Source organism: Bos indicus x Bos taurus, chromosome 22 (assembly GCF_003369695.1).
Source record: "Bos indicus x Bos taurus breed Angus x Brahman F1 hybrid chromosome 22, Bos_hybrid_MaternalHap_v2.0, whole genome shotgun sequence".
NCBI lineage: Eukaryota > Metazoa > Chordata > Mammalia > Artiodactyla > Bovidae > Bos > Bos indicus x Bos taurus.
Window position 1 is genome coordinate 6,437,989 of NC_040097.1, and position 16,221 is coordinate 6,454,209.

General features: G+C 55.4%; 2 protein-coding genes across 2 annotated transcripts in view; both read left to right on the forward strand.

Moving 5' to 3' along the window:
* Nucleotides 1-1,502, forward strand: part of SEC13 (SEC13 homolog, nuclear pore and COPII coat complex component) — a 36,591-nt gene extending 35,089 nt beyond the window's left edge. The window contains exon 9 of the mRNA XM_027522834.1: nucleotides 1,086-1,502. Within this exon, the coding sequence (XP_027378635.1) occupies nucleotides 1,086-1,199 (114 nt within the window). The 3' untranslated portion in view covers nucleotides 1,200-1,502. The remainder of the gene's footprint in view (nucleotides 1-1,085) is intronic.
* A 10,087-nt stretch (nucleotides 1,503-11,589) lies between these two features.
* On the forward strand, nucleotides 11,590-15,751 carry GHRL (ghrelin and obestatin prepropeptide). Its single transcript, XM_027523571.1, has 4 exons — nucleotides 11,590-11,853; nucleotides 12,056-12,169; nucleotides 15,011-15,119; nucleotides 15,601-15,751. The coding sequence occupies exons 1-4, from the start codon at nucleotides 11,746-11,748 to the stop codon at nucleotides 15,618-15,620; spliced, it is 351 nt and encodes a 116-aa protein (XP_027379372.1). The 5' UTR covers nucleotides 11,590-11,745; the 3' UTR covers nucleotides 15,621-15,751.
* Nucleotides 15,752-16,221: the final 470 nt, after the last annotated feature.

Below are 16,221 nucleotides of genomic sequence, written 5' to 3' on the forward strand. Positions count from 1 at the left end.
CCCAGCTCACCCTGCAACGTCCCTGTCCTGGCATTGCAGCAGGACAGGGTCCAAAGGATGCTTGGCTCTCCCTTTGGTGAGCCTCCGAGCAAGAGTGTGCACTTCTTGGTACGTGAGGCTACTCGCTTTTTTCTACGCAGTGCCAGTGTAGTTTGTCTGGGTGGTCGGAAGTGGTCCCTGGCCTGGGAAGCAGCTCCAAGGTTTCTTACCTACTAAGTCATGTCCAGCTCTTTGCGAACCCATGGACTGTATCCTGCCACGCTCCTCTGACCATGGCATTTTCCAGGCAAGAATACTGGAGTGGGTTGCCATTTCCTTCTCCAGGGGATTTTCCTCACCCAGAGATCGAAGTTGCATCTCCTGCATTGCAGGCCGATTCTTTACTCACTGAGCCATCAGGCAAGTAGTGCTGTAGGTTACTAATGACGTATTTGTGACCTCATCTCGAGCCTTCAGTGTGTCCACGTTCCCTGTAGGAACAGACTCCTGCCCCAAGATCCGGCGCTGGCTGTGGGCCTTACCCTGCACAGCTAGTGTCTCAGCAGCAGAGCCTCATCTCTGTGGAGCCAAACCAGAGTAGCCGATCTGCAAAGTATAACTTCTTTGCAAGCAGAGGGCTCTCTTCTCACTCCAGTGCAGAGCCTCAGGAGAAGCCTCTCCGCGTGGTGCTCTGCCAGCCCTGGAAAGGGGCCCTGGGCTAAACATTGGCCACACCTCTTACCGTGTCATGGAGTCAGGCTGTCTTTGCTGGAGGGGCACTTCAGCCTCAGTGCTGTGGTGTAGGATTTGTTCAGGCACAGCATGTCCATGAAAAGTTCTCAGTTCTTCATCTGAGGGAGATGAAGCCAGGAGCAGCTGGAGTCATCCTCTTCTTGACATCACTCTCCCCACCCCTGTCTTCCTCTGTGTGTGTTTATTCCTTTACTTACCTTGGTTCCTCCACTGAAATCACCAGGACGTAAGTGCTCGGTTTAGCCCTTGATGGGGAGCAGTGCTCTCTGAGGAGGTGGGTGTGCGCCCCTCTTGGAGACGCGGGCGAGGAGGGCGGGGTGCCGCCTCCAGTGGGTGCCGCCCTCTGCTTGCAGGTGACCCTGTGGAAGGAGTCGGTCGACGGGCAGTGGGTGTGCATCAGCGACGTCAACAAGGGCCAGGGACCCGTGTCCACGTCTGTCACGGAGGGCCAGCAGAACGACCAGTGAGCACACGGGCCCGCTTCTCCGCCCGCGCAGACCCTGGGCCAGCAGCCCGGACGGCGAGGAAGAGGCCCCGCGCCCCCTTGGGGCCCCAGACACAACAGGGTCATCATCTGCCTTGACGTGAGCTGATATGGTTTGTGACTTACCGTCCAGCTGAACACACACTTGTTCTGAGGGAAAAACTACGAAAAGATCCAAAGGTGGTGGTTTTAAGATATTTTGGTCATTTTTACGTACCTTTTATGTTCAGGCGTCATTTGTGGGGTTTGTTTGCAGAGTAATTAAATAAACACGTATTGCTTATAACTCTCCCTGCATTTTCCTAACCCACCTAAAACCGAGCTTTTCACGATAGTTGTCCTGGAGGAGCACAGATGCAGGCCAGGTGGCCGGGGGCCTGCCGAACCGCACGCAGCTGTCAGGCACCTGCAGAACTCTGCGATTCAGAGCGCCAGGCCTGGACCTTCAGGGCTGGGCTGTGTCCCCTGCGTATATACCCTGCGCTCTGGACGGGCTGATAAAGCCTGCCCTCTCCAGTTACACCCATTTGCGGGCAGAGGGCCTTACTCACCCTCACGGAGGAGCACCTCAAAGCGCCTGTGACCACGACTGGAATGAGCATTCACACCCCTCACTGCGATGACTGAGATCTCTGCAGGCTGCATGTCACGCCTCTGGAGGCAGAAAATCCAGAATTACCACGGAGGGAATCCCCAGGAAGGGGAGAAACTGCCTTGTGCCGTGTGCAGCCCGTAACTACTAAAATCCAGGGCAAGAAACAACAGCGTGAAGAGGGTCGCTGTCCCCATGCCTGAGCGGGCTTGGCCCCAGGCCGACCCACCTGGTCCGAGGCTGCTGTAAGGCTTTGGCATAAGCGTTCCTCCCCTGGAGTAGAATTCTGGTGCCTCCTCACCTCCAGACTGGGCCTCAGTTTTACCCAGGAGACCTACCCTGAACGCTAATCTCAGCCAAAGGACCCAAGAGATACTGCATTAACGGGAGAAAAGCCTCCACAGGCTCCCTGCGGCCCCTTAGCTTCAAGCCCCCTAACTTCCAAAGGACAAGACTGCAGCATGCAGTTTGGCAGGGGTGTCCGAATATCTGCAGGTCAGCAGCGAAGCAGGAGGAGGGACAGGACACAGGCCTTTGGGGTTTGTGCTTCCATGTTCCAGAGACGTTGGCACCCAAAGTCCCCGGTCTCCCCACTGACCTGGGTTGGGCATGGAAAAGTAGTGCCGCCTTGTGGCCATTTCCTGTTATTACAACGTACAAACTGGTGCTTCAAGGCACTGCACAATCAAAGGGCTGCTGCTGCTAAGTCGCTGCCGTCGTGTCCGACTCTGTGCGACCCCATAGATGGCAGCCCACCAGGCTCCCCCATCCCTGGGATTCTCCAGGCAACAACACTGGAGTGGGTTGCCATTTCCTTCTCCAATGCATGAAAGTGAAAAGTGAAAGTGAAGTCGCTCAGTCGTCTCCGACTCTTAGCGACCCCATGGACTGCAGCCCACCAGGCTCCTCCATCCATGGGATTTTCCAGGCAAGAGTACTGGAGTGGGGTGCCACTGCCTTCTCCTGTGGGGCCTTAAATAACAAACACTTACCCTAGAAATGGGCTTCCCTTGTGGCTCAAGTGGTAATGAATCCACCTGCAACCTGGGAGACCTGGATTTAATCCCTGGGTTGGGAAGATCCCTTGGAAAAGGGAAAGGCTATTCATTCCAGTATCCCAGCCTAGAGAATGCCACGGACGTTGCAAAAAGTCAGATACGACGGAGTAATTTTCACTTCCACTACCCTAGAAATACCCTGGCGCAGGTCAGTGAGAAAAACTTCAAACCCCATAAATAAGATGACTTTCAAGAAGCCCTATTCAAAAGGAAATCTTCCTCAAAGTATTTACAGGAAACAAGGCACATGAAATGCTGCACCAGAACACTCAAATTCGAGACTGGACCACCCATCAAAACTACAGCATGCACCACCTGCCATGAGTCAGAATGTCCAGCATGAAACGTCTAAAACTGTATATGTGCAGACCCAGGAGAAAAGGGAGAGCTCCATGCCAGTGCTGCCCATGCAGATAGGTACCGGCCACTCTGCAAAACAGTACTCGGGCCTCTGAAAGGGAAATCACAGCTCCATACGAGCCCAGTACACTCCCCTGGACATAAAAAGAAACAGCAGTTGAACGCCATGGGCATCGAAATGCATGCTGCAGCAGTGTGCACAGCAGTCAAGACTGGGAGTCAAACCACATGACGGGACGCGTGCTTGCCGAAAACATCCAGCTGGGACGTGCACGTGCTAGACTACTGAAACAGCCGTGACGTAAAGAAGAAAGCAGTCCCTGCTCCGCAAGAAGGATGGACCCAGAGATCTCTGGACTCAGGGAACTTAGGTAAAGGCAGCAGATGCAGGATCTGCTGTACTGGTGTCATCTCAAACTGGACAGAAATGAACCCTGTAAGAAAAGAGAGAGAGAGACCTGGAAACAAAATGTGTGTCTGTCAGTGGCAAAGGCTGGGGAGAGGCTATGAAGGAACATGGGAACGAGCAGTTCACACTGCTGCATGAAAATCGACCCTCCATCACTACACAGCACATGCACTCTGCCCAGCGCTGTGTAAGAGCCTCCATGGGAAGAGTCCACAAAAGGAGGGCTGTGCAGACGTGTACACCTGAATAATGGTGCTGCCCACCTACAGCATGCACGACAAGGAGATCAGTTATGCCCTCGTACACCTGAACGCTTGAAGTATGTTTCAAACTGTCTGTTACATTCCCCACAGCCTGGGGCCCCTGGCAGGTGTGCCATGCTTAAGCAGCCTTGGTCCCCAAGGCCAGACCCACCTGAGCTCAGGCTGCTGTGGAGGTTTTGGCATAAATGTTCCTCCCTTGGAGTCCTAGTACCCCCTCACGTCCCGACTGGGGCTCAATCTGAGACCCAGGCAGCCTACCCTGAATGCTAATCTCAGCCAAAAGGACCCGAGACACCGCACGATCGGGGAGAAAAGCACTTCAGACTTTCATACGGCCTGCACAGGCTCACCTGCAGCCCCTTAGCTTCAAGCCCCCTAACTTCCAAAGGACAGGAATGCAGCATAGCAGTTTCCCAGGGCTTTCTGAGTACCTGCGGGTCAAGGGTGAAACAGGAGGAGGAATGAGACACAAGCCTTTGTGGTCTGTGGGGCGTGCTCCAAGGACATGGACCACCCAAAGCCCGCACTCCTAAAGCTCTGGCCTCCCCACTGACCTGGGTTGGGCATGGAAAAGTAGTGCCACCTTGTGGCCATTTCCTGTTATTACAACATACAGACGTGCTTCAAGGCACTGCACAATCAAAGGGCTGCGGGGCCTTAAATGAGGAACACTTAGCTAGAAGCACCCCGGCACAGGTCAGTGAGTAAAAACTTCAAAACCCATAAACAGGGGGACTTTCAACAAGCCCTATTCAAAAGGAAAGTTTCCTCAGATATTTACAAGAAATAAACAAGGCACATTAAATGTGCAGATCCCTCACACACAGACTGTCAAAACTACACCCTTTGCCATCTGCCGTGAGTCAGAATGTCCAGCACAAAGGTCTGCAAACAGTAACTGCTGCAGATCGAGGACAGAGGGAACCTCCATGCTGATGCTGGCACTGCACACAGGCACGGGCCACTCTGGAAAAGAACACTCAGGCTTCTGAAAGGGACATCACAGCTGCATGTGAGCCCAGTACATGCTCCCGGACATAAATGAGAAACTAGGGGCTGAAGTGACACGGGCATCAAGACGCACGCTGCGGGAGTATGGACAGTACTCAATACGGAACTGAAGCCAACGGCCAGGACCACCTGCACACGGAAAACCGACCTGGGACACGTATGCCGCAGGAACTGACGCAGCTGTGAAGTGAAGAAGAAAACCATGCCTGGCAACAAGGACGGACCTAGAGATCTCTGGACTCGGGAACTTACGTAAGGGCTGCAGCCAGAGGATGGTGTAGTGCTGTCGTCTCAAACTGGACAGAAATAAACCCTCTGAGAAAACAGAAACAGTCTTAGAGTCCTGGAAACAAAATGTGCGTGCAGCAGGGACAAAAGGTACGAGCAGTTCACACTGCTACATAAAACATCGACCCTCCATCACTACACGGCACATGCAGTCCACCCAGCACTCTAAAATCCTCCCCGGGAGAAGAGTCCACGCACGGAGAGCTGTGCAGACGTGTACCCCTGAACAGTGGTGCTGCCCGTCTACAGCATGCACGTGGAGATCAAGTCTGTCTTTATACACTTGAGTACTGAAGTATTTTTAAAAGTGTCTCTTATATTCCCTGCAGCCTGGGTCCCCTGGCTTGGTGTCCCAGGCCTAAGCAGGCTTGGTTCCCTAGCCTAGACTATCCTGGATCCAAGCGTGCTGTAGAGGTTTTGGCAGAAATGATCCCCCCTTGTACCCTAGGGCCTCCCACTTCTGCTTCGGTCTTTTATTTTAGTCCCACATGCCACTCTCTTAAATCTAATCCCAGCCTCAAGGACCCCAAAGATAAGTGACCATCCACCAGAAATAGTTTCAAAGTGAAATGGCCTCTGCATTCTCTGGTGGTCAGCTTCCTACCTACATTCTCTAAGCTTAGAGTCATCCTCTTTGTTAAGAACAACCCCTTAGCATAGTCGTTTATTTGGGTTCATATACATCTGGATGTGTTTATGGTGAGGAAAAACTTCAAAATATGTGAAACAAAAACTCACAGAAGTGAAGAGAAGTCTTTTCCAGTTCTGGCTGGTGATCTCAGCGCCCGTCCTTTAGCAGTAGAACACGCAGAGCCCTGAGAAACAGCCAAGTGATGGATACTGTCAGTCAGCTGGACCTGACTGGCATTCACAGAACATTCTTCTTAAAGCGCATCAAGTGCATCTAAAACACTCACCAAAATGGGCTGATGTCTGGACCCCAAACAGCTGTCCTGCTGTCTAGCTCTGTGAAAGCTTTCCTTCCAAGGAGCAAGTGTTTTTTCATTTCATGGCTGAAGTCACCATCAGAAGTGATTTTTGGAGCCCAAGAAAATAAAATCTTTCACTGCTTCCACTTTTCCCTTCTATTTGCCATGAAACAAAATTGTTGAAGCTGAAGTCATAATTCTTTCGCCACCTGATGGAAAGAGCTGACTCATTGGAAAAGACCCTGATGCTGGTAGAGACCGAAAGCAAAAAGAGAAGGGGCGGCAGAGGATGAGATGGTCAGACGGCATCAGTGACTCAATGGACATGAATCTGAGCAAACTCCAGGAGACAGTGAAGGACAGGGAAGCCTGGACACGACTTAGCAACTAAACAAGGACAACGAAAGGGGGCTGTGGTCGACCAAGAAAGCGTGTTTCATCTGTGAAAATACAAACTGAAGCTTTTAAGACTGAGATCACGTGATTGCTGAGATTTGCTCTTCATTCCCCTCCAGTGAAAACCAACATGAGAGATGAGTGCATGAAAGAGGATGCAAATATATGTTGAAACTGATGACAGGTGCTTGGAGACTCGTGGGATTACTCTCTCTGCTTTCTTTGTATGTTTGAAATTTTCTAGAAGAATAAGTTCAAATATATCTGGAGAGAGTTTAGCTTACACAGGTTTCTGTTGGAAAACTTTTGGCCAAGTTTTCCGTTGGAAACATGACTTTGTAATCAGAAAGGAAGTACCTGAGACCCTCGTGAAAATACAGATTCTCGGCCCCACGGCAGACTTACTCGATCCGAGTCGGAAGATGAAGCGTAAGGAAGTCGGCTTTCTTACAGCCTCCCCTGTGAACCCACTGCAGCGCAGCGCAAGTCTGCGCCCAGCAGTTGCGATCAGGTGACCCCACGGGCCTCACCGAGGTCCCACGGCTCTTCGTGACCCCTAGACTAAGGCTGCGCCACCTGCAGCTCCGAGAGCCGTTTCAGCACAGTGGTGAGCAGGTGTGAGCTAGACAGTTTGGCCTATCCAGTGAGGAACAGGATACAGGGAAAGGAAATTCTGCCTGGACACGGCAGCGTGAGGGCAAGGGGGCATTGACAGACCTTCCCAGGGTGAGAGACCTGGGCGTGTTTGAAGGCTGAGGGTGGAAGCTGCTGGACAGAAAGACTGGAGACAGAAGACTAGCATCTGGGGCTCCAGCCCCACGATGGCAGGAGAGCAGGGACGCCCCAGTGGGAAAGGAGCGGCGAGAGCGCTTGGCTAAGGTGATGTGTTAAGAGCAACACCTGTGGTGTCTCCATTCTTCTTCATGACTACCAAGCTCTTCCTGTTAAGTGCCCATCTCACTTCTATAAAGGAAAAAAAAAAGGGTTTCATATGATTATCATGTTAGAAACGGTCATTTTATTCTTAAATAAACCTTCATTTTAGAAGATTAATCTTGAGTTCCTGGTGCCCACATATTTTTATCGAGCACCCCGTACCCCACTTTTTAAAAAAGTGTCCACTTATGTAAACATACCATTTTCTTAGATGATTTTACTATTCATGAGGGAAGTTTTTGTTAAGGATATACTTGAATATTGAGTTTTTCCTATCATGTTGCATTCTGCTGCCCTTGGCAAAGTATACCGTAGATTTTCATGAAAAGTGAAAGCCACTCAGTCATGTCCGACTCTGTGCAACCCCATGGACTATGTAGTCCATGGAATTCTCCAGGCCAGAATACTGGACCGGGCAGCCTTTCCCTTCTACAGGGGATGTTCCCAACCCAGGGACTGATCCCTGGTCTCCCGCATTGAAGGTGGATTCTTTACCAGCTGAGCCACAGGGAAGCCCAAGAATGCTGGAGAGGGTAGCCTATCCCTTCTTCAGCGGATCTTCCTGGCCCAGGAATCAAACCAGGGTCTCCTGCATTGCAGGCTGATTTTTTACCAACCGAGCTATTGGGGAATCCCATAGATTTTCAATCTTCGTCTATTTTTTGTCATCCAGATGTATCTTCTGTTTTTTTTTTTTTAATGCATTTATTTTACAGCTGTGACTTTACTATGGACTGTAAATAAAGAAATAGAAATAAAAAATGAAAAAAAAAAAGCGACACCCATGTTGACCTAATACTCACCCTGTACAGTAGCTGGGAGCCATGGGTCCCTACTAAGCACCAGAAATGCAGCAAGTCTGAACTGAAAAATGCTGCAGAAATATAATACCCACCAGACTCTGAGGATTTAGTAAAAAGAAAACCAGTACCAACCATGTAAATCATTTTCATGTTGACTGCGTGCCAAATTGACAGTGTTTGGGGTACATTAAAGTGTATTATTAAAATTGATTTTACCTCTTTCTTTCTGCATTCTTTAATGTGACTTCGAAGGAATTTTCCATCTCATGGCTGGCATGATACTTCTATTTTAGAAGCCAGAAGGAGAGAAAGAAGAAGCTGGCCCAAAGAGCCCTATCTCACAAAATAAACCTGTTTCTAGACCCCAAACTCTGCCTCGGTCACACCAAGGTTGGGCTACACTGATGCAAAAAGTGCCTGATAAGCCAGCTAACCATTGGTACAAACAAAAGACCGTGGACCGTGTACACACTTTGTTCTCAGATGCCATTTACACACGGCAGGTACTTGGGTGACGCCGCGTCCCTGTCTGTTCACGAGGCCGGGCCCTCAAGGCCGTGCGGCAGGAAGGGAAGCACCACCCAGTGGGCAGGGAACGCTCTGCGGGGCAGACAGACAGGTGCAGGCTGGCCTCAGCGTCATCCGCACTCCGACGGGAATCATGAGCTGGGAAGGCCAGTCCTTCCCTGGAGACACAGTCCTCCTCCGGAGAACTCTGGGGCCGGGTCTGCGTGTGCCCTGCCCAGTCCGCGCCCCCTTCCACAGCAGGGGGTGGGTGGCGGGGTACTTCCCGGGCGCAGCCTCCCCGGCCCCTCCGCCCTCCCTTCCTTCCCCAGCTCGCCTGGGCTCTGCACCCGCAGGCCTCCTTTCTGCACTTTCCTGTTCCCAGGATCAGAGGGCGAGGGGACCAGGGAGCAAGGGTGTTCTGTTTGCTCGCGGGGGCTGTTATCTAAGATCAACACCCGCAGCTCCCGTCTCCACGGTGGAGGGAGGCCTCATGTCGCAGCAGGGGCCTGGTCACCATAGACGCTTTGGGTTTTGTTTTTTGTTTTTTTGCTGGGGTTGGCAAGGAGAGGCTCTGGAAAAGCTGCCGGCTGTCTCGAACATCTCCCCACCTCACTCCACCTTCAGCCCTTCTGGGCGCCCAAGGTCAGGAGCCCTGTGCTCAGGGGGCTCACAAGGGGAAGGTCTCCAGGGGACACGCTTACACTCTCCTGGGACTGATGGAGCCTCCTGGTAGAAGTTTTCCAGCAGAAGGTACTTGGTCCCCACACTGCACTGTGGGGCTCAGTCCGGCCCCTCCCAGGTCCCCCGTCCCTAGAGTCTGCACAAGGTCCATCTCCCTGAGGTCCATCTACATCCGGTCAGCATCTGACGGCCAAAGGTCTGCTGGCGGCCCCAGCCCCTTCCTGATCCGGAGCCCGCTGGCAGCCCACACAGCCACTGAGGGCGGCGTGGCTTTGGGGCAAGGGTGGCCCCTTTAAACAGTCAGTTCTCCCCATGAAACAAGAGGTGCAGCCTCCCAAGTCTTCAAGGTCAACCGGTCACTCCACTGCCCACGAGCCTTCAACGTCTTCCCTCCTCCAGATCAAAGCCCAGATGCCTGGTGCCAGGAGCTTCCCAAGGGTGCTCATCCTCACCCTGCCCCTCCTTCCAGGCCTTTCCTCACAACCCACTCCTCCCCACCCCGCCGCCGTCCTCCAAGCACCCCAGCTCCTCGCCGGCGGCTGCACACGGTCCACAGCCACGCCTGCCACTCACCTCCTCTCCGGCCCTCTGCCCGCAGCGGGCCTCCCTTCACAGCCTGGCCCCGCTGCTGCAGCCCCGACGGGGGCGGCCTTCCCACCCTCCCAGCTCAAGCGCGGCCAGAAGCAAGTTCCTGCTCTGACTGACACTAGAACGTCTACGCAGACCACACACCGAGCCCTCAGGAGTCACCGCCTGGGCATCCGGTGGGACGAAGGGCTCCGGGCAGGTTAGGAAGCCCCCATGTGGTTGAGCAGCTCATCATTGGGGAACATGTGATGTGGCCGAGGCTGGCCAAGGTACAAAGAACAGCTACCGTCTGATACTTGACAGCTTACAAAGGATGTGACATCCGTCACCTCGGTCCATCCTCAAAGGCGCTCTGAGAAGCAGCCATGTGCAGGGGACACTCAGTGACCTTGCTGAGGCCAGCGTGCATGTGGTCACCCTTGGCAGCACTGGGTCCTGGCTTTCCCACCCCTGGGGCCACTCTGCTGCCTCTCAGGGCCTGGCCGGGGGAGGAGAGACAAGCCCATGTGTTAAAGACCATGCAGAGCGGAGCCATCACCCCCTTCCTCCCAGAGGCGAGGACGGGCCTTCAGCCCCTGCTGGAGACGGTCCCTGCCCCGCTCCTCCAGTTTCCTCATCTGAAAAACGGGGCTTCCCTCCGGGTGGCCTGAGAATGCCAGGAGGCAGGCTCTCACGTGCTCGAGGCCATGGGAGCCAGAGCAGCGTCCCTCACGAGGCCCGAGGCAGCACAAGCCCCCAAGATCAAGCGACGGTGCCTGGTTCATCACCGATTCCGTGGACATGAACTTGGGCAAACTCGGGGAGAGGATGAGGGATGGGGACGCCTGGAGGTCTGCAGTCTATGGGGTCACAGAGTTGGACACGACTTGGCAACTGAACAACAGCAACCGACCTGGTTCTATCCCAGGAGGAGGAGGGGAGCAGAAAGGCCAGCAGGTCACAGCTGCTGAGCAGCAACGCCGGGCTGGCCCCAGGGCACACTCTCCTTCCTCCCGCCCAAGCCGAGGCGGGCATTCCTGGGCACAGGAGGGGCAGGTGGCCCCACGGGGCCGCCCCAGCCAACTCAGCCATCTCTCAGGGCATTTGACCTCTGCTGGTGACGTCTCCCAGGTGGGTGATGCAAGCATTTTTAGTTCCCAAGGAATGGCACTCAGCCCCCAGATGCCAAGCTGCCCTGAGAGACGGCTGCTGGTTTCAGACAAACACAGACTGCCCTATATAAGAACCAGACAGCCGCCAGGCGCCACCTCCGCCCGGAACCCCAGGTAGGCACTCTGGGGACGCTTGCATGCGGGGGTTCTGTTTACGGGTCTAACTCACGGCAACACCCGCAGGCCCTTCTGAACACGGGGAGGTCACAGGGCCGCGTGCTACCCGGCTGCTCCCAGCTGGACTTGGGAGCGGCCCCGGTGCCCCCGTGTCTCCTGGGAGGCCAGTTCGCCTTCCTCAGCCCTCCTCCAGAAACTTGGTGCAAGGTTCTCAGGGCTGGGGACAAAGGATGTGGACAGTCCCACTGCCAAGCATCCGCCCCCGAGAGAAAAGTCTTGGGAAGGAGCCCTCATGCTCCTACCTGGGGAGGTGGGCAGATGGCACTTCTGGGGGAGAGCTGCTCCAGACAGCAGGCACCCCGGGTCCACCAGCCACCATCTCTCTGCCCGGCCCAGAGACCCTCTCTCCTCCAGGTCCATCTGCCTCCAGCCAGGGAGCCATGCCCGCCCCGTGGACCATCTGCAGCCTGCTGCTGCTCAGCGTGCTCTGCATGGACTTGGCCATGGCGGGCTCCAGCTTTCTGAGCCCCGAACATCAGAAACTGCAGGTGAGACGCCACCCCAGGAGCCCCATGTCCTGAATGCCCCGAGCCGTGTGAGCTGGGCAGTGGCTCGCCCTGTCTGAGCTTCAGCTTTCTCCCCGAGCCCGAAGGAGGGCTCTGGGTCTGACCGTGAGTCCACACCTCACCCTGCTTCTCGGAGGAGAGCGGGGATTCAGGGCCTGAGGGGAGCACCTCCTCTTTCCTGCAGAGAAAGGAAGCTAAGAAGCCATCAGGCAGACTGAAGCCCCGGACCCTGGAAGGCCAGTTTGACCCGGAGGTGGGAAGTCAGGCGGAAGGTGCAGAGGACGAGCTGGAAATCCGGGTGGGTTCCTCTGCAGTAGGAGGTGGGGTGGGGAGGGCGGCTACCCACAGACACCCACTTAGCAGCTACTCAAGGGACATCAAACAGCAGGACAACAGCGGGCTCCACACCCCTGGCTCTGCTAGGTCTCTGCCATCAACAGGCCAATGTCTAAGGAAATCTGCTGCACAAGGATGAGCCCCAGCAGAGGGGAGGGGGCGTGCCAGCGAGTATTCACAGATAGTCAGGAAGGAGGAGCTGCTCACAGGCTGCAGGTGTCTCCCCGCAGAAAACCTTCCGATGGGCTCAGGGCCCTCTCGGACCTGACCTTACCCTATCTTGGCAGGGCGGCACCCTGGATGGGGAAACCCCACCTGCAGGCCAGGATGGAGCCCTGCAGGCTTGCTTGGGCTCAGGAATCCTGCACAGGGCAAGGGCGCCATTGGGAGAGAACGGGAGGGCCAGGAGAGACAGGGCATGAAGGCGTTTTATGGGCCCCCCGCCACGTGACCTTCCTGCCGGGGGGCCTGGCTGTGGTCCTGGGAAAGGACTGACAAGGGTTTAGGTGGAGATGGGCATCTCCGTGCAGGGCGACCAGTGTCCCCCAAGGTGCCCAGTCACCACCGAGCTGCCGCACCCTCTCGGCCTCACTTTCCACGGCTCCGCCCTCCTGCACGTGAGCGTACTCAGTCGCTTCAGTTGTTCCGACTCCTTGCAACCCCATGGACTGTAGCCCACCAGGCTCCCCTGCCCATGGGATTCTCCAGGCAAGAATACCGGAGTGGGTTGCCATGCCCTCCTCCAGGGGGTCTTCCCGACCCAGGGATTGAACCCATGTCTCTTACATCACCTGCATTGCCAGGTGGGTTCTCTACAACTGGCACCACCTGGGAAGCCCTTCTACCCTGCTTGGCACTGAATCTCTACAGCCACTGGTGGGGTCAGTACAGCTGGTCTCTGTGGCCTCGTGTAGAGTTGAGGAACAGAGGTTCAGCCAGGGGAACCCGCTGGCCCAAGAGGTCACCGCCTGCAGGTGCCAAGGTGGGACCCACGGCCTGGGGGGCTCGGGTCCCCAAGCCCTCGGTCTCCACCGCCGGTCTGGCAGAGAGAGCAAGTGCCGGGAAGTCTCCTCTGCCCACCTCTGCTCCGGTCAGAGGTCAAATCCCCAGCCCCCAGCCCCTGACTCTCCCCAGGCGCCGCCTCCACCACGTGTGAGACCCCACCCGTCATGTTCCTACTTGACGGCGGCCTGCAGATTCTTAGATTAAAACCAGGGAACTTTCCTGATGAGACTGCCAGGCCCAGCGGGGCAAGGGAAGCCCTGGGACCGCTCAGATGGGGCAACTGTCCCGCTCTTGGCTGGGACTGTCCAGTTTCCACAGAGGCAACAGCAGGCCCTGCCTCAGCCGGAACCAGGAGTGCGTGATGTCCAGAGGTGGGGGGTCCCACCAGATGGGGGGGAAGCCTGAGACACAGGCCACACAGTGTGGGCTGCGTGCCCCAAAGCCTCCAGTCCCGGGGTCCCACCTCAGGCACCGCAGGCCCCTCCACTCGCTCCAAACGTTTTCCTGAAATGGAGTCTCAGAGCAGAACGCCTTACAGACCAAGTCCTGTCCCGCCCCACCGGTCACCCATGGACTAGTTAGACACTGGGGCCAAGGGGCCCGTTTCCAGCCCCTCGAAGCCGCGCTCTCTCCCATCCGACAGCTGCCTCACCTCCTGTCAGCTGCCCCTCGCCCGGCTCCAGGGTGAAGACCAGCCCAGCAGGTCCCCAGCTCAGTGTCCACGGAACCCCAAAGTCTGCTAGGGTCACCTGACCACTCGCATCGGCCACAGGGCTGGAGAGGAAATGAATATTTACTGAAGGTAGAGAACAGAGGGGCCTCAGTTCCCCCCAAATTAATTACGTCATCTCCACAGCTCCATCTTCACGGTGGAGGCAAGAGGGGGAGGCAGATTTTAAAAGGGAACCCACATTTTATCGTTGTTGTAACAACACCTCAGAGCACCCCTGCTCACCTGTGAAACGGGAGGCAGAGAGAAAGGCACTCAGCCCGGGCCTGAGCAGGGCAAGGGCTGCACCCCTGCTGGGGGCAGGAGGACCGAGGGCTCCCTTTCGGCCCCAAGATCCCTTCGTGGACTCACCCAGGAGCTCTGTCACCAACACGGCCAGGAACTGGATGAGCGGAGGCGCGCACGGTCTCCACTCCTCTGGAGAGAAACAACCATGTGGCTGCAAACAGAGTTCCTTCCTGGTCACCCAAATCTTTGAGCTTCAACAAGTCGTCTCATAGGCTGCCGAGAAACTAGGAGATGTGGGCTGATCCCCCTGTAGAAGGGAAGAGACAGAGGCACAGAAAGTACAGCCTTGGCTCGGAGCATCGATCGAGGAAGAGGTCAACATCCTATCTGGTCCAACACGGAACAAGGAAGGGCCGGTGCAGTCGAGAGGAAGAGCTCCTGGGAAGGGAGGGAGGCGGTGCAGAGACCGTCCCCCGGGCCGGAGCTGCGTCCACCGGGGAGAGCCCTGACCCCACATCATGCTCCCAGCTGTACCTCCATCACTGGCCATTCCGTCTGACGTCTTCCGATCTAGGGGACCCCACAGCTTTTATCAGTAACCTCTTCAGAGCCAGGTAAAGAGGGTACAAGGTGAGCCTCCTAAGGATCGTGGAGTGGTAAGATCAGGCCCGGGACGGACAGCAAACTGGCTAAGCCACCCCTCGGGGGGCCTGTCAGACCCCAGGCCTTTCCTTCTTCCCCTCCTGAGAGCACAGGGCCTCTTCTGGGGTGGGGGTGCAGGGGGCAGGGGTGGGAGGGTGCAGGTGACCTCTGACAATTCCTGGGTGGTCCTCCTCCTAGTTCAACGCCCCCTTTAACATTGGGATCAAGCTAGCAGGGGCTCAGTCCCTCCAGCATGGCCAGACGTTGGGGAAGTTTCTTCAGGACATCCTTTGGGAAGAAGCTGAAGGTAAGTCCTTGCCCAGCTCAGCTCAATTCCAAGCTTCGCCTGAGTCCCAGTGGGAGCCTGCCCAGGAGTAACAAAACAGGTTTCATTCCCCACCCTGCCTCTCAAAAGAGCTTCTAATTCCTCTTTCCCAAAGAGTCGTCACTCAGTACCCGTGGGGGATTGGGTCCAGGGCCCCAGCTTTTAGGGGACGGGCCCAAGTGGCACAGTCCAACTCTGGGCCGCTCCTCTCGCCGTTACAGCACATCTCCTCCGCCCCCTGTGGAAGGGAAGCCAAACCGGAGGGCAACGGGAGGAGAGCAGACACAGTTGAGGTTTTTTTGGTGGTTTTTCTTTTTTTGGCTACACTGTAAAGTGTGGGGATCTTAAGTTCCCCAACCAGGGATCAAACCCGTGCCCCTGTAGTGGAAGCATGGAGTCTTAACCAGTGGACCGCCAGGGAAGTCCCGGACACAGCTCTTTGACTTGACCTCTTGCGTTTCAGAAACCCTGGCTAACGAGTGAGTGGCCCTGGGACCAACCACCTGTCCGTTCTCCCACCCTCAGAAGCTCTCACCTGGCTTCCGGGACACTTCCGAGACCACGTGGGGCTCTGAGGGGTACTAGAGTAGGCAGTGAATAAATGCTCAGATGGATGCAAAGGTTCAAAATGTTTATTTCACCAAAGACAGAAATTTCACATTTCAATGAAAACCAACGCGCCCCCGCAATTCCTGGTCTGTGGTCAATAGAGAGGAGAAGGCTGAGGAAAAGCATAAAGCAAGGAGGTGTGAATGCTGAGAAAACCAAACCAGATCCACTCCTACAAGCAGATACGGCTGCTGGGGGATTGTAGGAGCGGAGGTGGAGGAGACAGCGGAACAGGAAGGGGAAAGGAGGGGCAAGAAGGAGGAAAAGAAAAAGACAAAGTTCCTTTAAATAGCAGAGCTTCCCAGGGGCAAAGCTGCAATGGGGGCTTCTTATTAACAACCAGCAAGGGCTGTGTGCACAGGGAAACTTCTGGTGACGCCATCAGAGCCAGTGTCCCTGAACTGACATTCACGCAGACAGGATGCTGGGAAAGGGAAAGCCTGACTTTGAGGGTGGACCTAAGTGGGGCACTAAC

Excerpts from the sequence above, each read along its gene's own strand:
- GHRL (XM_027523571.1), top strand. The coding sequence starts at position 11,746 with ATGCCCGCCCCGTGGACCATCTGCAGCCTGCTGCTGCTCAGCGTGCTC. Across the intron at positions 12,170-15,010 it reads AGGACGAGCTGGAAATCCGG|TTCAACGCCCCCTTTAACAT; the intron begins GTGGGTTCCTCT and ends TCCTCCTCCTAG. Across the intron at positions 15,120-15,600 it reads CCTTTGGGAAGAAGCTGAAG|AAACCCTGGCTAACGAGTGA; the intron begins GTAAGTCCTTGC and ends CTTGCGTTTCAG.